We start from the raw sequence: 22,275 nt of genomic DNA, 5'->3' as shown, positions 1-22,275 counted from the left end.
AGGAGATGGGCTTGCCAACATCAAAGAGAGTTCTGAAATTTCTCCAGAATCAAAAGCAGAGATGAAAACCTTGAGATGGGCAGCTCCATCATTTGATTCAGTGGAGAGAGCATTGTAGGAGGAGATTAAGAATTTCTGTGAAAATTGCCATCGTTATGAAAAGTGAAGTCACTCAGCCATGTCCAACTCTTTGCGACCCGTAGACTGTAGCCTACCAGGCTCCTCTGTCCATGAGATTTTCCAGGCAATAGTACTGGAGTGGATTGCCATTTCCTTCTCCAGGAGATCTTCCCAACCCAGGGCTCGAACCCGGGTCTCCTGCATTGTAGACAGACACTTCACCATCTGAGCCACCAGGGAAGTCCTGCCATCGTTATACTGAAGCCAAAGTCTTTTGTTTGACAAAATACCTGAAGTTGTAATTGTCTGTTTGAGTTGCTTTACTTGCTAGTGGCTTGGAGTTTGATTGTCACGGTAGTGGCTTCCCCAAGATCAATACCCCTTATTGACACCTTCAAAAGTATCACCAGAAGGACAGAGCCCAGGACCAACCAAGAACAGCCTGGGTGACCTGTGCTTGTAATGCTTACTGTGCATCACGGCCAGCAGTGGGCCTTGTTCTGCTTCTGTTAAAGTCACCAACCTTAACAGTTTAGAACTAGACAAGGGGCATTTTGTGTGAAGAGGAAACAAGAGGCGTGGCTGAAAATTATGCCAATGAAGAAGCTGGAATTAGAGTTGGTGGAAATACACAGCCAAGTAAAGTAAATGTTATTGGACGGCTTGAAGGACGATAGAGCAAAGCAGAGTATGAGCCATATGACAAATGGCCTAATCCTGATAAGGCTGCCAGTAGAGTATCTGCTGAAAATAGAGATTCTGAGATTACCAATACTAATGTGACCTGTGCCTCTAACTGACGAGAAACCCAATGGACAATGAAGCCTTGACTTGAGTGGGTCTGAAAACAAAACTTCATCTGCAGGACTGCCGGGAGCCAGCGTGAGGAACTCCGCCCATGGCAAAGGTCATAAGCCTCAGGAAACCCCCTGTTCCTGAGCATCTAACCCCAAAACCAGAGTCTGTTTTATGCTCTCACCTACACCTCTGACTTTACGGGGGGCTCTCCCCCATAACCATTTCTCTCGGAGAAGGAGTAAACGTGCAGCTCCAAGGCAATAAAAATTCCTGGGCGTGACAAGACTGTTTCAGCTTATGGACTGCTCTGAAGGTTATCTAGCCCGCCCGAATAGGTTCGTCTGGCCACACGTGATTGTTTACAGCCTCCCAATCTGAGAGGCACGAGATGTTTCAGACTTACTAAAGGCAAATTATTTGGGGGAGTTAGAAATTATTAGTATAGTGGGTTGGTTAGGAATTATATTGGTGAAGGGTTTTTCATTTGTTGTGTCAATAATTGCTCCTAATTCCCTGCTCTGGGTGGGACAAGGATATTTCAGGTCAAACCTCTCTGCTGACAGACTAGCTTGTGTGACAGGATTATCCATATTCCTGCCACTATGCACATGATTGTTTACTACCTCTTAACCATAAACAGTACAGAGAGTTTTGGAGTATTTTGAGAGTCTTAATTAGCATAGGGCTTTTTCTTCTTCTTGAGTCAATGATTGCTGCCAGGCCTCCATATCCTTAGGCACCTGGGAATATATAAATCAATGTATTTGGAATATAGAAAAGGAAATATAGTAGTTTTTGATGTTAGCAATACTAGACTTTTTGAGTTAATGGATTTTCTCTTTTGTAATAGATCACTGTACTTTGTCATAAATCACTGTGTCCTTGCTATGTAAAAATGTAACTTTATCATATCTTAAGACTAAATAGATCTTAAGGGGAGCATTGGTGAAAGGATTTTCATTTGTTGGGCTGATGTTTGCTGCTAAATCTCCATGTTCCCTACCCTTATAATGAATATAACTAACATATAGGAAGAATTAAGTATTAACCTTTAAGCATATAGCAGAAATAAGTATTAACCTTTAAGACTAATCATGTTAACCTCGGGTTAAATAAATTCCTTTCTTGATTGTAACTCACTACACCCTCACCCTATAGGAATGTAACTTTATTTGGAGGGTGGTGCCTGGTTTAAGAAAAAAACACCCTTGGAAGAAATAAGTTTTTTGGTTATCAGAAAGAAAGGATCATAAAATGTCAGCAGGTCTCACTCATGGCCAGAAGATGATGTAATATCCCTAAGACCTTTTTTTATACATTTATGTGAAGCATCTGATTTTGATAAAGGTCAGGACTGCTGACCCCCGCGTGACTCTGTATTCATCCCTATGTGTAACAAAAGGTATATAAGCAAACCCAAAAATAAAGAAATCGGATCAGTTTCCGGAAAGACTGATTCCCCCATGTCGCTTCTTTCTTGCTCCCGTTTTTCTGGCTGAATTCCCACCTGGAGCATGGATGCTATTCCACGTAATCCAAGTTATTCAGCCTCTTTTTCTCCACTAATCTTCCTACTATACTATCCATTTCTAATCTCTCTATATCTGTGATTAAATATGTATTTTTCCAAAGACGCCGACTCCGTCCCCACCTTCGAATCACCCTGGATCCACCCGGGCTGGACCCCGGCACAGGACAAAGCTTAGAGGAGTAGGAAGGGAATGGTCTGCTCTCTGATGATCAGAAAGTTCCTGAACAGAAGGACACTTTGAATTATCTTTTCTTCTACAGCTACTGCATCTACTCCTTACTTGCTGTTTTATAATAAATTATAGAATGAGTATGTTTTACTTGTGTGCATATTAAACAGACCTGGACAAACTGGCAAAGCTGTTCGTATCAAAGAGTCTTCAGCTCTTTAACATCACACTGAAAGCTGAAAGCACTTCCTCTAAGATCAGCAGCAAAACAAGAATGCTCACTGTCACCACTTTTATTCAACAGAGTATTGAAGTCCTAGTCACAGCAATTAGACAAGGAAAAAATAGAAGGAATCCAAATTAGAAAGAAAGAAGTGAAACTGTCACTCTTTGCAGATGACATGATGCTATACATAGAAAATCCTAAAGTGAAAGTCACTCATGCCTGACTCTTTGTGACCCCGTGGACTACGCAGTCCATGGGAATTCTCCAGGCCAGAATACTGGAGTGGGTAGCCTTTCCCTTCTCCAGGGGATCTTCCCAACCCAGGGATCAAGCCCAGGTCTCCCACATTGCAAGTGGATTCTTTACCAGCTGAGCCACAAAGGAAGTTCAAGAATACTGGAGTGGGTAGAATAGCCCTTCTCCAGGAGATCTTCCCAATCCAGGAATTGAACCAGCATTTCCTGCATTGCAGATGGATTCTTTACCAACTGAGCTTTCAGGGAAGCCCCCAAATCCTAAAGACATCACCAAAAAAAAACCTCATCAATGAAATCAGTAAAGTTGCAGAAACATAATTAGTATATAGAAATCTGCTTCATTTCTGTACACTGACAGGAGCTATCAAACTAACTAATAAGCTATCAGAAAGAGAAAACAATCTCATTTACAATTACATCAAAAAATAAAATTAAAAACCTAGGAATAAATTTAAATAAGGAGGTAAACGACTTGTACTCAGAAAACTGTAAGACACTGATGAAAGCAACTGGAGCCAACAGAGACAGATGGACAGGTACGCTGTGGGCGTGGACTGGAAGAATTAATATTGCTAACATGACCATTCTACCAGGGCAATCTACAGACTCAAGGCATAACCAATGGCATCTTTCACAGATCTAGAACAAAAAAATCTAAAATTTGTATGGAAACATAAAGACCCCAAGCAACCAAAACAATCCTTAGAAAGAAGAAAAAAAAAAAACTGGAAGTATCATACTTCCTGACTTTAGACTCTACTACAAAGCTACAGTAATTAAAATAGCATGGTATTGGCACCTATGCTGACACGTAGATCTATGGAACAGAGTAGAGAGCCTAGGAGTTAACCTACACTTACTTGGGAAATTAATCTATGAGAATATACGATGAGGATAAGTCAACCTTTCCAAAAAATGGTTTTGGGAAAACTAGACAGCTACATGCCAAAGAATCAAACTGGTTTACTCTCATGCCATGCAAAAAAAAAAAAAAAAGTTCAAAATGGATACAGACTTAAATGTTAAATCTGAAACCATAAAACGTGTGGAAGAAAACATAGGCAATATGCTCTTTGAAATCAGTCTTATTAGTATTTTTTGATATGTCTTCTCAGGAAACGGAAACAAAAGCAACAGTAAACAAATAGGACTACATAAACTAAAAACTTACATAATGAACAAAAGTATCAACAAAACCAGGCAACCTACTGAATGAGAGAAGATATTTGCAAAGGACACATGGTGGCTCAGTTGGCAAAGAATCCACCCGTAATGCAGGAGACTCAAGTTCAAATCCTGGGTTAGGAAGATCCCCTGGAGAAGGAAATGGAAACATATTCCAGTATTCTTGCCTGGAAAATCCCATGGACAGAGGAATCTGGTGGGCTGCAGTCCGTGGGATTGCAAGATTCAGACAAAACTTAGCAATTAACCCACCACATATCTGATAAAGGGTTAATATCTAAGACATAAAAAGAACTCACACAACTCAACATCAAAAAAACAAACCCAATTTAAAAATGCGCACAGGACCTGAATAACCCTAAAAGATGATGCTATCAAAATGTTACACTCAATAAGTCAGCAAATCTGGAAGACCCAGTAGTAGTGGCCACAGGACTGGAAAATGTCAATCCTCAGCCCAATTCCCAAGAAGGGTAGTGCTAAAGAATGCGCTGAGCATTAGACAATTGCATTCATCTCCCATGCTAATAAGGTTGTGCCTACGAACTTGCATGCTAGTCTTCAGCATTATGTGAATCAAGTACTTTGAGTGAGTGAGTGAAGTCGCTCAGTCGTGTCCGACTGTTTGTGATCCCATGGACTGAAGCCTACCAGGCTCCTCGGTCCATGGATTTCTCCAGGCAAGAATACTGAAGTGGGTTGCCATTTCCTTCTGCAGGGGATCTTCCCAACTCAGGGATTGAACCCAGGTCTCCTGCTTTGTAGGCAGACGCTTTACCATCTGAGCTACCAGGGAAGTACTTCAAGGTGTACAAATGAGTTTTAAAAAAGGCAGAGGAACCAAAGATTGAATTGCCAACTTTCGCTGGATCATAGAGAAAGCAAGGGAATTCCAGAAAAACATCTACCTCTGTTTCATCAACTACACTAAAGCCTTTGACTTTGTGGATCATAACAAACTGTGGAAAGCTCTTAAAGAGATGGAAATACCATACCATCTTAGCTGTCTTCTGATAAACCTGTATATGGGTCAAAAAGCAACAGTTAGAGCCTTGTATGGAACAACTGACTGGTTCAGGATTGAGAAAGGAATACCACAGTGCTGTCTGTTGTCACCCTGTTTATTTAATCTATATGCTGAGCACATCATGAGAAACGCTGGGCTGGATGAATTATAAGCTGGAATCAAGATAGGCAGGAGAAACATCAACAACCTCAGATATGCAGATGATACCACTTCAATGGCAGAAAGCAAAGAGGAACTAAAGAACCTCTTGATGAAAGTGAAGGAGGAGAGTGAAAAAGCTGGCCTAAAACTAAATATTAAAAAAAAAACTAAGATCATGGCAGCCAGCCCCATCACTTCATGGCAAATAGAAGGGGAAAAGGTGGAAGCACTGACAGATTTCCTCTTCTTGGGCTCTAAAATCACTGCAGATGGGGACTGCAGCCATGAAATCAGAAGATGATTGCTTCCTAGCAGGAAAGCTATGACAAACCCAGATAATGTGTTGAAAAGCAGAGTCATTACTCTGCTGACAAAGGTCCATATGGTCAAGGATATAGTCTCCCCAGTGGCCACGTACTGTGAGCGCTAGACTGTAAAAAAGGCAGAGTGCCAATAAATTGATGCCTTCGAACTGTGGGGCTGGAAAATACTTCTATGAGTCCCCTGGACAGCAGGAGACCCAACCAGTCAACCTTAAAGGAAATCAATCCTCCAAACTCGTTAGAAAGACTGATGCTGAAGCTGAACCTGCAGTATTTTGATCACCTGATTCGAACAACCAACTAATTGGAAAAGTCCCTGATGCTGGGAAAGATTGAGGGCAGGAGGAGAAGAGGGCATCAGAGGATGAGATGGCTGGATGGCATCACTGATGCAATGGACATGAACTTGGGCAAACTCTGAGAGATGGTGAGGGACAGGAAGGCAGAGGGACAGGGATCGCAAAGAGTCAGTCGTGACAGGACGACTGAACAATGATATACATAATGGAATACTTCTGAGCCATAAAAAAAAAGAATGGAATTTCGCCATTTGCAACAACATGCATGGACCTAGAGGGTATCATGCTAAAGGAAATAAGTCAGACAGAAAAAGGCAAATACTGTATGTTATCCCTTGTATGTGGAATCTAAAATACAAAACAAATGAACAAATGTAACAAAATAGAAATAGTTATAGATACAGAGAACAAAGAGTGGCTCTCCAAAGAGTGGTTCTCCAAAGAGAACCAATACTCTTGGATAGTATTGATCTCTCTAGGTTATTATACAAACACTGAAATTAGAGTGAAAGTCATCATAATTTTTAGGGTTCATTTTCCTTGGTAGAGACTCCAGATGCACTAGCGTCTAGGAACAAAGTCACACAGGTTCTTAAGTAAACGATTCAAAATGAAAACATTTAAACATCTTTGAATTTACACCTATCTCCTATGATTGCTTTTTAAAATAAAGTGCTTGTGTTCATATCTCCAGGCTTCCCAAGTGGAGCTGTGGTAAAGAATCCTCCTGCCAATGCAGGAGACACAGTAGATGTGGGTTCAATCCCTGGGTCAGGAAGATCCCCTGGAAAAGGAAATGGCAACCCACTCCAGTATTCTAGCCTGGCCAATTCCATGGACAGAGGAGACTGAGGGCTACAGCCCATAGGGTCACAAAGAGTCAGACACAGCTGATCCATGAAGCACGCACGCATGTTCATCTTTCCACGTTTCTGAATGATCTGCATGATGTTTATAAGTTCCGTGTTTTTTCAGTTCATTAACAGAATCTCATGGAGCACATCTGGTTTTACAAAGCCAGGAAGTCACATCTTGGATGGGCTTTATTAAAGACAACGAATCTGGAACACGTGCCCTCCCAGCGGTGGACGTCATGTGCCTTGACTCACTTTGAAAACCGCCTCAGAAAACCTGGGCAGTCTCCTTCCGTCGTTGTACGAATTTTACACAAATTATGAAGATGATTCGGAACTCCAGGAAATCTTTGGGGCGTGGGCTCATTTCTGTCTCTTCCAGTGCTATGCTGTGATCGGTCACTCAGTCATGTCTGACTCTTTGAGACGCCGTGGACTGTAGCCTGCCAGTCTCCTCTGTCCAGGGGATTTTCAAGGCAAGAACACTGGAGTGGGTTGCCATTTCCTCCTCCAGAGGATCTTCCTGACCCAGGGATCAAATACATGTGTTCTATCTCCTGCATTGGCAAGCGGCTTCTTTACCATTGAGACACCAAGGAAGCCCTATCTCTTCCTAGCCAGATCTAAATCATCTGTATAGAGTGAATCAAACTCAGAACTGAGACCCCAAATTTCACTTTTATTAAAAACTAGGAAGTCAATAAAATTTAACCAAAAATAAAAAGAGGCAGAACCCACTAACAGCATATACTCTGCTGTATTTGTATAAGGAAGCCTTGGGGAGAATCTTAGTTTTTGACAAATTTCAAAACACTTAAGAGCTCCTGTGGCTTCCAGGGCTTGGATATGACTCATAAGACATGCATTTCCTTTTGTTCTGAATGCGCTCCGAGTCTTACTGAATTTAATTGCTCAACCAGGTGTTTGTCAGCTCAGAAAAACAAGCAAGCAGGAGAGCTGACAACTGCAGCCTTCTCCTTGTCTCTGGGCCCCCTGTCTGGCCCCCTTCAGCCTGAGATGCCGCCTCCCTGTGCCCTAGACTTGGGGTCATCAGCAAGCTCAGGCCAGCCTGTGCCCAGGCTCCCTCTCCCCATGAGAGAGCTCACCAGGGCTCCAGCCAGAGCCTCTGGGGGTCCCACCCTGTGCCGTTGAGACCCTTGGAGCGGCAGAGTCACAGAGGCTACAGGGTCCTCGGAGGCCAGGCAACCTCGACCTTGCCCTACCCCTTAGACCTTGGTGAGCTTCCGGGTCCCATTGATTACACATGGATAATAATACCCAGGGGCTTCCCTAGTGGCTCAGAGGGTAAAGCGTCTGCAATGCAGGAGACCTGGGTTCAATTCCTGGGTCAGAAAGATCCCCTGGAGAAGGAAATGGCCACCCACTCCAGTACTCTTGCCTGGAAAGTTCCATGACGGAGGAGCCTGGTAGGCTACAGTCTGTGGGGTTGCAAAGAGTCAGACATGACTGAACAACTTCACTTTCTTTCTTTCTAATAATACCCAGCCTGGCGCTGATGAGGGAGCTAAATACCCAGCCAGCAGGTCCCAGCACCCTCCTCACCCCTGTTCTAAGAAATGAAGCCAAAGACCCTCAGGGCCCTCGCCACCCAGCAGCGCAGTTAATCCAGCAGTTTCCCTGATAAGGACTACCCTCCCCCAGGGCCATGGCCGACCCCCTGTGAGACCCTCCCCAGCCTACCTCCAAAAGGGGACCCTTCCCCTTGGTGCGGCGCTCCCGCCCAGAGCCCAGCCTTTCCCACTGGCCAGAGCCATTTAGATACCCTCTATCATGTAAATTCCTGGTCTCCCTCATCGGCCACCAGCACTTGTCCTCGGCCACAGGCATGGTCCCCTCCATACATCCCTTGGGACCATTTCAGCCTCCTTGTACAGGCTCCCTGCAGAGGCCTCTCCCCACCCTGGGGCACAAGCCAGGTGCTGGGCTGAGTGCTAGGCTGGCCCCACCTAGCTTTACTGGGTGATGGCCCCCACTCCATGCCAGGACCAAATGTTTCTCCAAGGACAACCTGCTCGGGGCTGCTTCTTCTCCCCGAGTCCCGGCGCTGGCTGAACCCACAGAATGCATTGCTACTGCCTGGTGTGGCCCTGAAAGCAGAGCCCTTGTGCTCAGGGGCCAAATGTAGGGAGTGGGGGGGGCGGGGGGATGGGCGGAAGTAGGAGTGTAACCGTGGCTTAGAGACAGCCTTCAGAGACTCAGGACCTGGAGCCGTCAGCCCGCCATATGGGGATGCTGCAAACCAGAGATGCGGAGGGGGGCCTGGGAGCTGGCCCAGAGTCACCCCAGCAGTCGGTGGCGGGGGGAGGCCAAGAGCCCCTCTCTGCACGTGAGATGTAAATGCCTTCTGGCCAGGACAAGCCCACTCCCCACACTGCACCACAGAGGAAAGACCCTCAAATATGATTTTGGATGGCCCTCCAGCCAGGTAACCCCCGCCAATGCACGCACACACACAATTATTCATACATTCTTTACAAACATCCCCCCCAACACACATGAACACTGACACACTGTCATACACAAACATACATGCATACACAGGCTCCCAGCTTTCCTGCCACTTCACACACAACCGCTGACACAGGTGCACACGGACATGTTCTCATACACAAACACGCGTGCACACAGACACCTCCTCATATACATGCACACGTGAACACACATGCACACACAGGCTCCCAGCTTTACTGCCACTTCACACACAACCGCTGACATGCATGCACATGGACACGTTCTCATACACAAACACACGTGCACACAGACAGGTTCTCATACACAAACACACATGCACACAGACAGGTTCTCATACACAAACACACATGTACACAGACACCTCCTCATACACATGCACACGTGAACACACATGCACACACAGGCTCCCAGCTTTACTGCCACTTCACACACAACCGCTGACATGCATGCACATGGACACGTTCTCATACACAAACACACGTGCACACAGACAGGTTCTCATACACAAACACACATGCACACAGACAGGTTCTCATACACAAACACACATGTACACAGACACCTTCTCATGCACATGTACATGTGAACACACATGCACACACAGGCTCCCAGCTTTCCTGCCACTTCACACACAATCGCTGACACAGGTGCACATGGACGCGTTCTCATACACAAACACACATGCACACAGACACCTCCTCATACACATGCACACGTGAACACACATGCACACACAGGCTCCTGGCTTTCCTGCCACTTCACACACAACCGCTGACACACATGCACATGGACACGTTCTCATACACAAACACACGTGCACACAGACAGGTTCTCATACACAAACAATGTGCACAGACACCTCCTCATACTCATGCACACGTGAACACACATGCACACACAGGCTCCTGGCTTTCCTGCCACTTCACACACAACCGCTGACACACATGCACATGGACACATTCTCATACACAAACACACGTGAACATACATGTACACGCAGGCTCCTGGCTTTCCTGCCCCCTTCTTCTCCTTCACTACCTATCCTTCTGGCCCGTGCATCCAAATCACCGGGAGGATTTTATGAACGCTGACTTCACACCTATTGCCTGATGAGAACTCCACCCTGTTCTAACCCCTGGCTCTGTTCTGCACTCAGAGTCAGAGACTCCGGAGTGCAGCGTCTTCCCAGTCCCCCAGGCCAGACGCTGACCCTCCCCACCCCGAGATCAGATGCCCGGAGCCTTCTCCCCAGCCTCACGCTCTGCAGGGCGGTCCCGCACTCGCTCCACGCGGCTGCCAGGGTCACGTGTGTGCTGTTTCGGTCGCTGATGTTGCAGGACGGCTGCCCCAGGTAGAGTGAGGACTCGGGGATGCCCTCCTGCTGCAGAAAGCGCCTCTGGATGACAATAGCCACCTTCTCGATCTCACAGAGCACCCTGACCGCCCCAGTCAGGTTCAGCCGTGGGGAGAGGCCCTGGGCGGCAGGGTGGGCACCTTGCACAGAGGCAGCTTCAGCTGCCGTTGGGGTTGGGGGCTGTTCTGGGCCAGGGGCCTGGGTTGTGTTGCCAGGAGAGTCACCTGTAAGACAGGAGGAGACAGGAGCATAGAGTGGGTCTGTGTTTAGGGTCAGCCACGGGAGCCTGGCCAGCGGGGTGGCACAGGGCGGGAGGCTGTGGGCAGAAGGTGGACAGCAGATGGGAAGCACTCACACCCTGCAGCCACGCATGATGAGGCTACACATGCCAGCACGGCTGCACACACACACGTGTTGCCTGTTCCCACCAGCCCATGCAGCTGGGCATGCCCTGGCTCACTTTTGCCGCCATGGCCGTGGAACTGTAGGGCCCTCTGCCCTCCCAGGCTGATGTTGGGCGTGTGATGAGCCCATGGACTTGGGACCAGCCATCACCCCCGGGGGCCCCTGAGTCTTCTCTGTAAAATGGGTTATGAAAGACTTTTATGGTGGTCCAGTGGTTAAGAATCTGTCTGCCAATGCAGGGGACACAGGTTCGATCCCTGGTGCAGGGAAGATCCCGCATGCCACAGAGCAACTAAGACCTTGTGCCTCAACTAGAGAGTAGCCCCTGCTCGCTGTAACTATAGAAACCCACGCGCAGCACCAAAGACCCAGCAGCCAAAAATAAAGTAAATAAGTAAGTAAAACAGGTTAATGAAGTTTACTCTGGATCCTCAGATTCCTCACTCCTGCTCAGCTTCCCGCTCCCCTCGAAGCACACTCAGTTTCAACCTCTGGGAGAGCACAAGGCTCTGTAAGAACATCCCCCATCCTCTGAGGGCAGACCCAGGACATGCCCAGCCCTCCCGGGGCCTCTGCCACAGCCCAGCTCCACAACCTGCCCCTCAACCCATCCATCTCGAGGTGCTCACCAGCTGCCTGGCCCCAGGCAGCAGCCCAAATCCCTGTTCCCAGTGCTCACAGCCTTCTCAGCTGGCTGCATCTGGCCTTGCTGAGCAGCCTGCTCCGGCTCTCCCACACACCTCCTGCAGGCACTAGCTGCAGCCAGCCCAGGTGGTGTGCCTGGACCCTGCCCACCCTCAACAGCTCTGTTCTCACTGCTGCACCCACCACCACACCCCGCCCCGCAGCAGCCCCCTCTACCAGATGACGACTGCTGCTGCTGCTGCTAAGTCGCTTCACTCGTGTCCGACTCTGTGCGACCCCATAGACAGCAGCCCACCAGGCTCCCCCGTCCCTGGGATTCTCCAGGCAAGAACACTGGAGTGGGTTGCCATTTCCTTCTCCAATGCATGAAAGTGAAAAGTGAAAGTGAAGTCGCTCAGTGGTTTCAGACTCCAAGCGACCCCATGGACTGCAGCCTACCAGGCTCCTCCGTCCATGGGATTTTCCAGGCAAGAGTACTGGAGTGGGGTGCCATTGCCTTCTCCCAGACAACTGAGCCATCCTTTAAGACTGGTGCTAAGACACCTCTTTCCTGACCACACCCTGACCACACCCATGGGACTGAAGCAACTTAGTGTCCTCTGGGCCTCCTGCTTCTACCTCAGGTAGCCCACATCTCGCATCCCCTGAGGCATCGTGTTCACTCCTATAAACGTCTGTCTCCTCCATTTGACCACAGATCCCTAGAGGGCAGGGGTCATCTCAGGGTCAACAGTGAACCCACAAAGGTCCCATTTAGTGGAAGAAGCGCTGCATGGACAGTGGGGCTGAGCGGAAAGATTTCCGTGCGACGTTTGTCACACAGACTTGGGTTTTGAAAGATCATCTTTTAGCATTTGAGAGGACACACCTGAGTGGTTGTGTGTGTTTTCTCATCACGGGCATCAGAAGAAGCACTTAGGAGATGAGGTGCCTCCAGAAGGCTGGAGGAGTGTGGAAGGATGGGGAGGTACCAGAACATATACACGTGCACACACAGGCACACCCATGCACAAGTACACACATATGTATCTACACATGCACATGTGTGGCACACACATGCACACACACACTCCGGAAACTTGCCCAGGACTTACAAATATGTTGACCTTATTTAGAAAAGACGCACTTTGGGGATGAGCGTCCTTAAAAGAACAGACTATCTGATGGTATTCCAGACAAAGGATCCTGATAATATTACCTTCGCAGGGTCTTCCAGAAAATTCCACTAGGAGGTCAGGGGCGCCTCCCTCGCAGCTGCAGGTGAAGGAGCCCAGCGTGTTGCGGCAGGCAGAGCCCGGGGCACAGTCATCCTCTCGGCTTGCACACTCATCAAAATCTGCAGCATGCGGAAAGCAAGACGGGAAACCCTCTTGGGGACCTGAGAATCGCGGCTGCGCCGTGGTTCACAGCAGCTTGATGGGAAAGGTGCATCTTGGGGAGTAAAATTAAAATTATCAAGTGACAGCAAAGATGACCAGTTCTGGAGGGCTCAAGAGCAGGGTGGCTCCTTGAATTTCTACGGGGGATGGGGTGGGAGCAGGTGGCAGACAGTCTGCTAAGATTGTTCTGGAAGGAGGATTCCTGGACCCGGGGATGCTGGGGTGGGGAGGGGCACAGCAGCATCCCGTCAGCTCCCTAGAGACCAGGGGACAAGGAGGACCCCACCGCCACCCTGGTCTCAGGCAGAGGGACCCCACCACCCACCCGCTCTCATCTCGACACTCAGTTACTCATCTTACCAGCAATAGTGCAGCTTTACTAAAAAAATGGATAAAAACTCAAAGGGCTTGGCAAAGCCTTCCATCTTGGTGTTTCATCTTTCACATACTGTCTATTTGGGTCTTTTGTACCTGTGTCTATTGCGTTTAGTATTTTCTTACCAATGCAAGTGATCACTCTATATTTGGGATATAACTCTTCACCAGATTGTTGAAACTATTTTTTGGTCTGTTGCTTGTTTTACAATGGTGGTGACTATTTTGTTTGATATGAGAGCTTGAATTTTTTGTAGAGGTAGCTATTCCAGTCTTTTTCTGCATAGGCTTAACCCTTCTCATTCCAAAAATCAGAAAAATATTCATCTACATGGTCTTTGATTTTACCCATACATGTAACTCTAAGCCTTTTATCGTGTATTCTTGGGCCTGATATGTGCTAAGGATGGAATTGTGTGCCCTCAAAATCTATATGTTGAAGCCTTGACACCCAGTAGGACTGCAATTCGAGATGGGCCCTTCAGAAGATAATTAAGGTTAGCTGAGATCATAAGAGAGGGGCGCTGATCTGATTAGGACTGATGGCCTTATATAAGAGACACCAGAGCCCTCTCTCCACACACAGAGAGGAAAGGCCACTCAAGGACACAGCCGCAGGGTGGCCCCTACACGTCAGGAGAGGGCCCTCACCAAAATCAGCTGGCATCCAGTGTCTAGAATTGTGAGACAATAAATGTCGGTTGTTTAAGTCACTCCATCCATGGTTTTTCTTTTTTTTTTTTTTTAACGACAGCTTGAGCTGATCAATACAATATGAGAAGAGACTCTAAACGGCCTTTACTCCCTGCTTTTGTCTTCAGTTATTCTTCCTAGGATCTCCTTGGCAACTGTGCTGGGGAGGAAGTCTGGCTGCAGAGAGGGGCCTGTCTGCCCTCTGTCCAGCCCACTGAAGAGCAGCAGAGGAGGAAGGAGCGGGGTGCAGAAGGGAGGCAGTGTCCCTGGGCACCCTGGCAGGTTCACCAGAAGATGTTTTCAGCCCTTACACCTTTTCAAAACAACCATAGTACCAATAAGAGAGACAAGGGTCCTACAGGTTTCCACTTTCATCCCATGCAGGGAAGCCCTTACGAGGAGGCCCATCTTTCAGAAATGAAGCCAGTGGGGGGATTTCACTGCGTCCTTTGGAGAGTAAGTCTCCGTCGGGCCTGGCCTTCACTTACCCCCTATGAGGGTGTCGCCCCTGGCCACCTCCAGCAGAGAGGTGTTCTGAAAGGCGGCCAGGAATGCAGCAGACACCTCCCGGACATCCATGTCTGTGGTGGCCAGCAAGGTGAACTCCACCACGACGCTGCCGTTGGAGATGCGAGTCACTTCTATGCGCACCCCGCCTGTGTCCAGGCGCTGAAGCATGAAGGCTGGCAAGGAACTCCGCACCTTCAGAGAAACAGGGCTGGTGAGAAGAGCTGCCCGCTGAGAGAGGAGACAGGGTACTTGTTCTAAAGTGGTTCCTCTGGGGACTGTGGCCAGCAGCATGGCTGGCCTTGGGAAAGGCGTCAAAGCCACGGGTCAGCTCTGGCCTGGTCCCCAGGCCCAGCACAAATACCAGTGGAGTCTGAGACGATGAGCCCTGTCCTTCCCACCGACCAGCCGGTCAACACGGGGCTGAGTGCCAAAGCCCCACCCTATGGGGCTTGTAACCTGGTAGGGGGCTCACGAGGGCAGTTAGGATCTGCTGATCACTCTTGGCTCAGAGCCGTGGGGGTGGGGGACGGCTGAACAAGTGGTCAAAGGGAGGGACCCCACGTCCCCTGCTTGGTTTGCTCCAGAAGAGTCCTTGTGATTCTCACGCTGCAAGACATTCCCCTTTCTTTTTCGCTGCCTGCCTTCCCAAAGACCGCTTCCCTTGAGCATCCCAGCTATTGTTGCTGTTCACTTGCTCAGTCGTGTCCGACTGTTCATGACCCCATGGACTGCAGCACACCAGGCTTCCCTGTCCTTCACTATCTTCTGGAGCTTACTCAAACTCATGTCCATTGAGTTCGTGAGACCATCCAACCATCTCATCCTCTGTCGTCCCCTTCTCCTCCTGCTTTCAATCTTTCCCAGCATCAGGTTCTTTTCCAGTGAGGCAGCTCTTAGCATCAGGTGACCTAAGTATTGGAGCTTCATCATCGGTCCTTCCAATGAAGATTCAGGACTGATTTCCTTTAGGATTGACTAATTGGATCTCCTTACTGTCCAAGGGACTCTCAAGAGCCCTGCCCTTATAAGCTTTGCTTATTATTCTATCAGTTTGGACAGAACTCTGTATGTAATAATAACCATATTATTCCATTCTAACCTATCATGGCCTAAATGCCTAGAAAACTACCCCCATCCTATGATGAGCTTCGAGTGGTCCATATAGTGCAAATCTGCCATGGAAAAGCCCACCTCCATGGTTTGCCCTCATAAGAATACCCCATCTGCGTCTAAACTGCATGAGGTTCAGGCACAGCCTTGTGGATTCCCAGCCTTGGGACAGCCAGTGTGAGCATATCACCCACGAGAGACTGTGGATGCTCAGGAGACCCCAAAGCCGCCTGCAGTCACGTGGCTGCCACCATTGTCACTGAAAGAGCTGGTCTTCTCTCTGTCTCTCTTTCTTTCTCTCTGGGATTTCCAGAGACGGCTCTGTCAGAGCCTTGGGTTAAAGTCACTCTTGTCTGCATTACAAGCCAGTCTCAAAGCAAAGCTCCAAGCCCTTTGCTAGGAAGTGACAAAGGAGAAAGCAACACATTATCCCACGACATCCCAAAATGTGTCCTAATGTCCTATGTAGGTGTTAAGTTGCACAGTTATTTGCTATCCAGAAATTCCAGATAGCAAACTGTCCCCCCAAATAGGCAAAAATATGAAATGCTTTTAAAAAGAAAGGTTAATCAAGGAACTTGAGTGGTAATGAAGCTGTCTCGTGAGGCCACTAGAGCTGTGTGATCTGATCTCAGTGACTGTTGCTTAATGTGATATGTGTTGTCGTTAGGGGCCTCCCAGGTGGCTCAGTGGTAAAGAATCCGCCTGCCAATGCAGGAGACACAGGCTCAATTCCTGGTTCAGCAAGATCCCCTGCAGGAGGGCATGCCAACCCACGCCAGTATGCTTGCTGGGAGAATCCCATGGGCGGAGGAGCCTGGTGGCCGGGCTACAGTCCGTTTTCAGTCACTAAGTTGTCTCTGACTCTGCAACCCCATGGACTAGGGCACACCAGGCTCCCCCATCCTTCACTATCTCCTGGAGTTTGTTCAAATTCGTGTCTGTCGAGTCAGTGATGCTATCTCAACATCCTCTGCCGTTTTCTTCTCCTTTTGCCTTCAATCCTTTCCAGCATCAGGGTCTTTTCCAATGAGTTGACTCTTTGCATCAGGTGGCTAAAGTAGTAGAGCTTCAGCTTCAGCAGCAGTCCTCCAAGGAATATTCAGGGTTGATATCGTTTAAGATTGACTGGTTTGATCTCCTTGCAGTCCAAGGGACCCTCAAGAGTCTTCTCCAGCACCACAATTTGAAAGCATCAACTCTTTGGCTCTCAGCCTTCTATATGGTCCAACTCGTGATGTGCAACTATCGTTTAACCCAAGGAAGCTGGTGATACACACGTGAATCAGACCATCAACAGCTCTTGAATCCATCCACACACTGGGCCAGGAGCTGGGAACCTCAAGATAAATAAAGCAGGATCCCAGACCCCAAAGATCACCAGTGGGACGGTTCCTGGAGGCAGTATGCCTATTTTATCAGTAACGCTGATGGGGTTGGAAAGAATCACCAACCATTGCAGAGCCACCAGCATTGCAGCCACCAGCATCGCTGAGGCTTCGTCCTGCTATGACTCCACCAATAGGTGGCGCTGCCGAGCTCTCTCAGTTCTGCGTCTTTAACTCCCAGAGCAAGGAAAAGCTAAAATATCTCAGATGTCCTCTATGTCAGTGGTCTCCAACCTTTTTGGCACCAGGGACCGGTTTTGTGGGAGACAAATGTTCCACAGACCCAGGGGAGACGGCTTGGGATGATTCAGGCACATTACATTTACTGTGCTTGCTATCTCTATTTATTACTACTCCAGCTCCATCTCAGATCTCCAGGCATTAGATCCTGGAGGGTGGGGACTCCTGCTCTATGCAAACAAGGCCTCAACTAGTGCATTCTTTATTCAAAGGGTAGCCTAACCACCAGCAAAAAGAACATATTGCTACTCTAAATAAATTCTAACAATATACATTCTTTGGGGTGAAAAAATGCCAAAGGGGTTGCAGACTGCACTGCAAGAAAGAGAAGGAAAAGGAATTTTTTAAGGCTGGAATCACAGCAGCATTATTCCCAAAAGCCAAAAAGCGGAAGCAGCCCAAATGTTCATCAGTGGATGATGGATAAACAGAACGTAGTCTGTCTTTACAGAGGACTATTACCCGGCCATAAAAAGGAATGACGTTCTGATATTGGTACAACAGGGATGAACCTTGAAGATATTATACCCAGTAAAATAAGCCAGACACAAAAGTCATGTATTGTATGATTCCATTTCTGTGAAATATCCAGAACAGGCAAATCCATAGAGACGGAAAGCACACATCTGGTCCCAGGGGCAGAGAGAAGGGGAGATGAAGAGCTAAACTGGTTTCTTTCTCAGAGGATGAAAACGTTCTGGAATTAGATGGTGGTGATGGTTGTACAATTTTGCAAACTGTCTAAATCGCTGAATCCCACACTTTAAAAGAGTGAGTTTTACGGTGCGTGAAATAGATCTCAATTTGTAAATGCTTTTCCTTTTTAAGGCACAGGGGAGGCTTTCTTCTCCACAGGGTCCCACATCAATAGAGACTGAACTGAAAACAACGTGAAGCAGAGGAAAAGATGTGTCCCTCACCAGCTGGTGTGTCTATTTAATGACAGATCGGAACACACGGGCCCTTCAGCAGAGCTGGATGCCCCAGCTTTCTCCAGAAACTGAGGAGTCTGTGGCCCTCCTCAGTCAAGCCTGAATCCCCATTGGCTGTTCAGGATGCTACCACCTCCCTCTTTCACATCCCAGGAGAAAATAAGGACCAATTCCACCAACTTACCGTCCTCAAGAAGAGCTCTAGGAAGGCCTGGGACTGCTCACTGCTGGTGTTGCTGAAGGATTCTAAATACCTGACGTTCACTATTCTGACTTTCCCACTGAGCTTCTGAGCCGCTGCAGGGTGGAGAATAAACATGTTTGCCATGGTAAGTGTCAGATAACAGGTTATCATCTCTGTCTTAATAGTAGTATTTTCACATCAGTCAGGAAGAACATCAAAGGGAGGCTGGTTTGCACTCTGTAAAGAAGGAACAGCACCCGGTATGTATAGATACAGCCCCTTGGGTCCAGAGGACAGTGGGACAAAGCCTGGAAACAGGCAGACGCCTTTCTGGAGCCACAGAACCAGATCAGCCCTTGCACCTTGGACTCGTCCCGCCAGCAGTGACCTCCCCTCCTCCAGCTCACCGAGAACTTGCACTTGGCACCCTCACCCACCACCTCCTTTCTATATCCCAGTCCACAGTGAAGTCCTGCTTTAAAGCATATAAGCAAAATTCTAGACATTTCTGACTGCACCCTAATGGGACATCTTAGGTATCACCCAAGATGTCCCACCTTGGAGATGACTGTTACCAATTCTTGGATGGCTGCCCAAGATTTGATAACTAATCTGCAACACCAGGGCTGCCCTTGGCTGCTCAGGCAAGTTAGATATTCAAGAAAATATGTGGATGACAAATGCTAATGAGGAGAAAGGAGGAATATTGTCGGAATATATACCTATCGACAAGAATCACCTTCACCTTGGGATTGCCCTGGTGGTCCAGTGGTTAAGAATCCTCCCTCTTACACAGGGGACTAACACAGGTTTGTGTTAGTGGTTATGAATCCTTCTTCTAACACAGGGGACTCAGGTTTGATCCCTGGTCAGGGAACTAAGATCTCACATGCCTTGGGGCAACTAACAGGCATGCTGTACCTACTGAGCCCACACTCTGCAACTTGAGACGCCCTCATGAGCCACAAGCTCCCACAAACTTGTACAGAACATGAGCACCACAACGAAGACCCTGCCCCCACCCCCACCAAAAAAAAAAAAATCAGCTCCACCTTATCAGAGTCTGTTAATACATTTGACTTGCCTAATTCTACTCCCCTCTCTTTTACTCTGCAGCCCTAGGCTCAGGGTGGGGCACACTCACAGATCTATCCATCATCATCTTTCCTGAAGGCCATGTCCACTAGGAGTGAGAGAGGTCAGAGAAATCGCATAACCAGCACTGCACAAGTGCCGCAATAGCTCTAGTGGGTGAAGAACCTGTCTGCTGATGCAGGAAATGAAAGAGACCCTGGGCCAGGAAGGTCCCCTGGAGAAGGGCATGACTACCCACTCCAGTGTTCTTGCCTGGAAAATCCCATAGACAGACGAGCCTGGTGGGCTACAGTCCACGGAGCCGCAGAGTCGGACACAACTGAGCACCCAGCACAGCATGGTATCCATTTCCCTGCCGCGTACCCATGAGGACACAGGTGATCGAGGGCCTGCAGCCTCTGCAGAGTCTGGACATCGTGCAAAGCAGCCCTGTCCCTGAAACGGGGCTTCCTTGGTGGCTCAGATGGTACACAGTCTGCCTGCAGTGAATGAAACCTGGGTTTGATTCCTGGGTTGGGAAGATCCCCTGGAGAAGGAAATGGCAACCCATTCCAGTATCCTTGCCAGGAGAATTCCATGGACAGAGGAGCCACAGTCCATGGGGTCCCAAAGAGTTGGACGTGACTGAGTGACTTCACTCATTCATTCATCTGTCCCTGAAATAAGCCCCCTCACATATGGCCTTTGAACCCCAGCTGAGGAAGAAGCGAGCCAGGTGTTCATGTACTGAGAAGAATGGAAAGCCAACATCATACATAAATGCAGCTGTTTTAAGCCTTCACCCATTGAAAACTTCTTTCCTACTTTTTCTCCTCCCTTTAAGAACCCATGGTGACATTGTTTCTAGAGCCTCTTACCTGTCCTCACTTTCAGCTGGGCTTTGGCACTTTCTCGCCCACATGCTCTGGCCACGATCTCCACCAGGTACAGGACGCCGGGCTCCAGGCCTGACACCATCAGGCTTGCTTTCTGGGTCTGCAGGTGCACGATGGAGCTCCGAGCAGAAACCAGGCTGAGCTGGAAAGTGGGGCGCAGGGTGGGATCCGCCACCCAGGCCACATGAAAGCCCGTGCTGGTCACATTGGAGACAGTGACCCTTCCGATAGGGACGGGAGCTGAGAAATGGAATATAAATGCCCCTGATTAAAATCAATCCAATGTTCCCAGTAACAGGAAGGATAGCTTCACCCCACCATGCGGGGACACAAGCATCCTCAGGGGACGCCAAGTTCACTTGCCGCCAGCTGCACGCTTGGGTGCAGGGTCGCTGGATTGCCCCCTGAGCCCTGGGCTCCTGGGCATGGCTTCCCTGCCCTCAAGTTGGCTCTGTGGCCACCTTGAGGTCCCAGGACCTCCAGAAACAAAGTTTTCTTGAGGGGGTTCTGGGCGGCTCCTCCAGGGGTCCCCCTCCTCAACCCCCAGGCAGACTTCTCAAGGAATCAGCCAGGTGGCCATTGCTGGTCACACACCATTCCTGCAGGTGACTTGGGGCTGTTTATGCAGGCTCAAGAGTTTAGTCTGGAATCCAGCCTTGGGCAGCAGACATGCATCAGTGGAGCCACAGCTGACAGTGGGTTCCACGTGGACGCAGCCCAGGGTCAGACTGGCTCAGGGAACTCACACAAGGGTGCCAGGGCTATCTCCTTCCATGGGAGCCGCATCGCCAGGCCTGTTTCCTTCTCAGAGTGGCCACCTGGCTCCTGGGGTATCACCCTGGACTATTGATGATGGCCAAACCTCCGCAGGTAGTGGGTGATGTGGAGCTGCTGGGGGCAGTGTGGCTGCGGGTGGCGGGAGGAATACAGAACTGCTGGGACTGCAGCAGGCTTGAGGGTGCAGCACTGCTGGGGTCTGTACCTGGATGAGGGGTGCAGTACTGTTGGAGAGGTGCAGAAAGGCTGGGGCCCAACACTACTGGGGGGAAGTGCCCCCGTGCTCAGGGCCCTTCATGTGACAACTGCTCGATTTCCTGCTCCTGCTGTTGGCCAACAGGGAAGCAGGAAGGGGAGGACAGGGCTGGAGAGAAAGAGGGGACACCAACTTCTCACCCTAACTAGACTGGGAGCTGGCCTCTCGGGGACTGGGTGTGCTGCAGTGGGTCTACACAGCATACAATGAGGGCCCGCCCGGTGCTGCTGATGGCCCTGGACTGTGTGAGCCTTTGCTTACGGGAGCTCACACACCACATGGCTCCACACAGCCCCAGGACACACTCTCCGTGCCACTCACCACAGGCCGGGGTCTTCAGAGATGCAGGCGTGGGGGCCAAGGGCTGGTCTGGGGAGCTGAAGGGCCCGGGGTCCAAGTTCTGCGCCCACGTGGGATCCAGAGGTGCTGGGGGTGTGTCCCTCACGGGGAAGCTGGAGTGCCACTCGATGTGGGCTGTGGGATCCGGGGCAGGAGTGGGCCAGAAGGGCAGCTCCACAGTAGAGTTAGGGGGTGACTGTCCAGGGGCATCTGGCAGACTGTCCGTGGCCCCAAGAGAGGAGCTGTGGGTTGGCCCAGGAACCCTGGGGGAGAAGGCCACCCTGCTGGCCGTCCA

The 22,275-nt window shown here is 49.1% G+C and overlaps 1 protein-coding gene across 1 annotated transcript in view; it reads right to left on the bottom strand.

The window, feature by feature from the left end:
* Positions 1–22,275, bottom strand: part of UMODL1 (uromodulin like 1) — an 81,901-nt gene that overhangs the window by 9,865 nt on the left and 49,761 nt on the right. The window contains exons 12-17 of the mRNA XM_052645717.1: positions 21,963–22,178; positions 20,591–20,848; positions 18,639–18,751; positions 14,763–14,976; positions 13,026–13,163; positions 10,682–11,001 (exon numbers count right to left, since the gene is read on the bottom strand). Of these exons, the coding sequence (XP_052501677.1) occupies positions 10,682–11,001; positions 13,026–13,163; positions 14,763–14,976; positions 18,639–18,751; positions 20,591–20,848; positions 21,963–22,178 (1,259 nt within the window). The remainder of the gene's footprint in view (positions 1–10,681; positions 11,002–13,025; positions 13,164–14,762; positions 14,977–18,638; positions 18,752–20,590; positions 20,849–21,962; positions 22,179–22,275) is intronic.

Source organism: Budorcas taxicolor, chromosome 1 (assembly GCF_023091745.1).
Source record: "Budorcas taxicolor isolate Tak-1 chromosome 1, Takin1.1, whole genome shotgun sequence".
NCBI lineage: Eukaryota > Metazoa > Chordata > Mammalia > Artiodactyla > Bovidae > Budorcas > Budorcas taxicolor.
The sequence above is the reverse complement of the archived record's forward strand: the minus strand, read 5'-3'. Positions and strand labels throughout refer to the sequence as shown.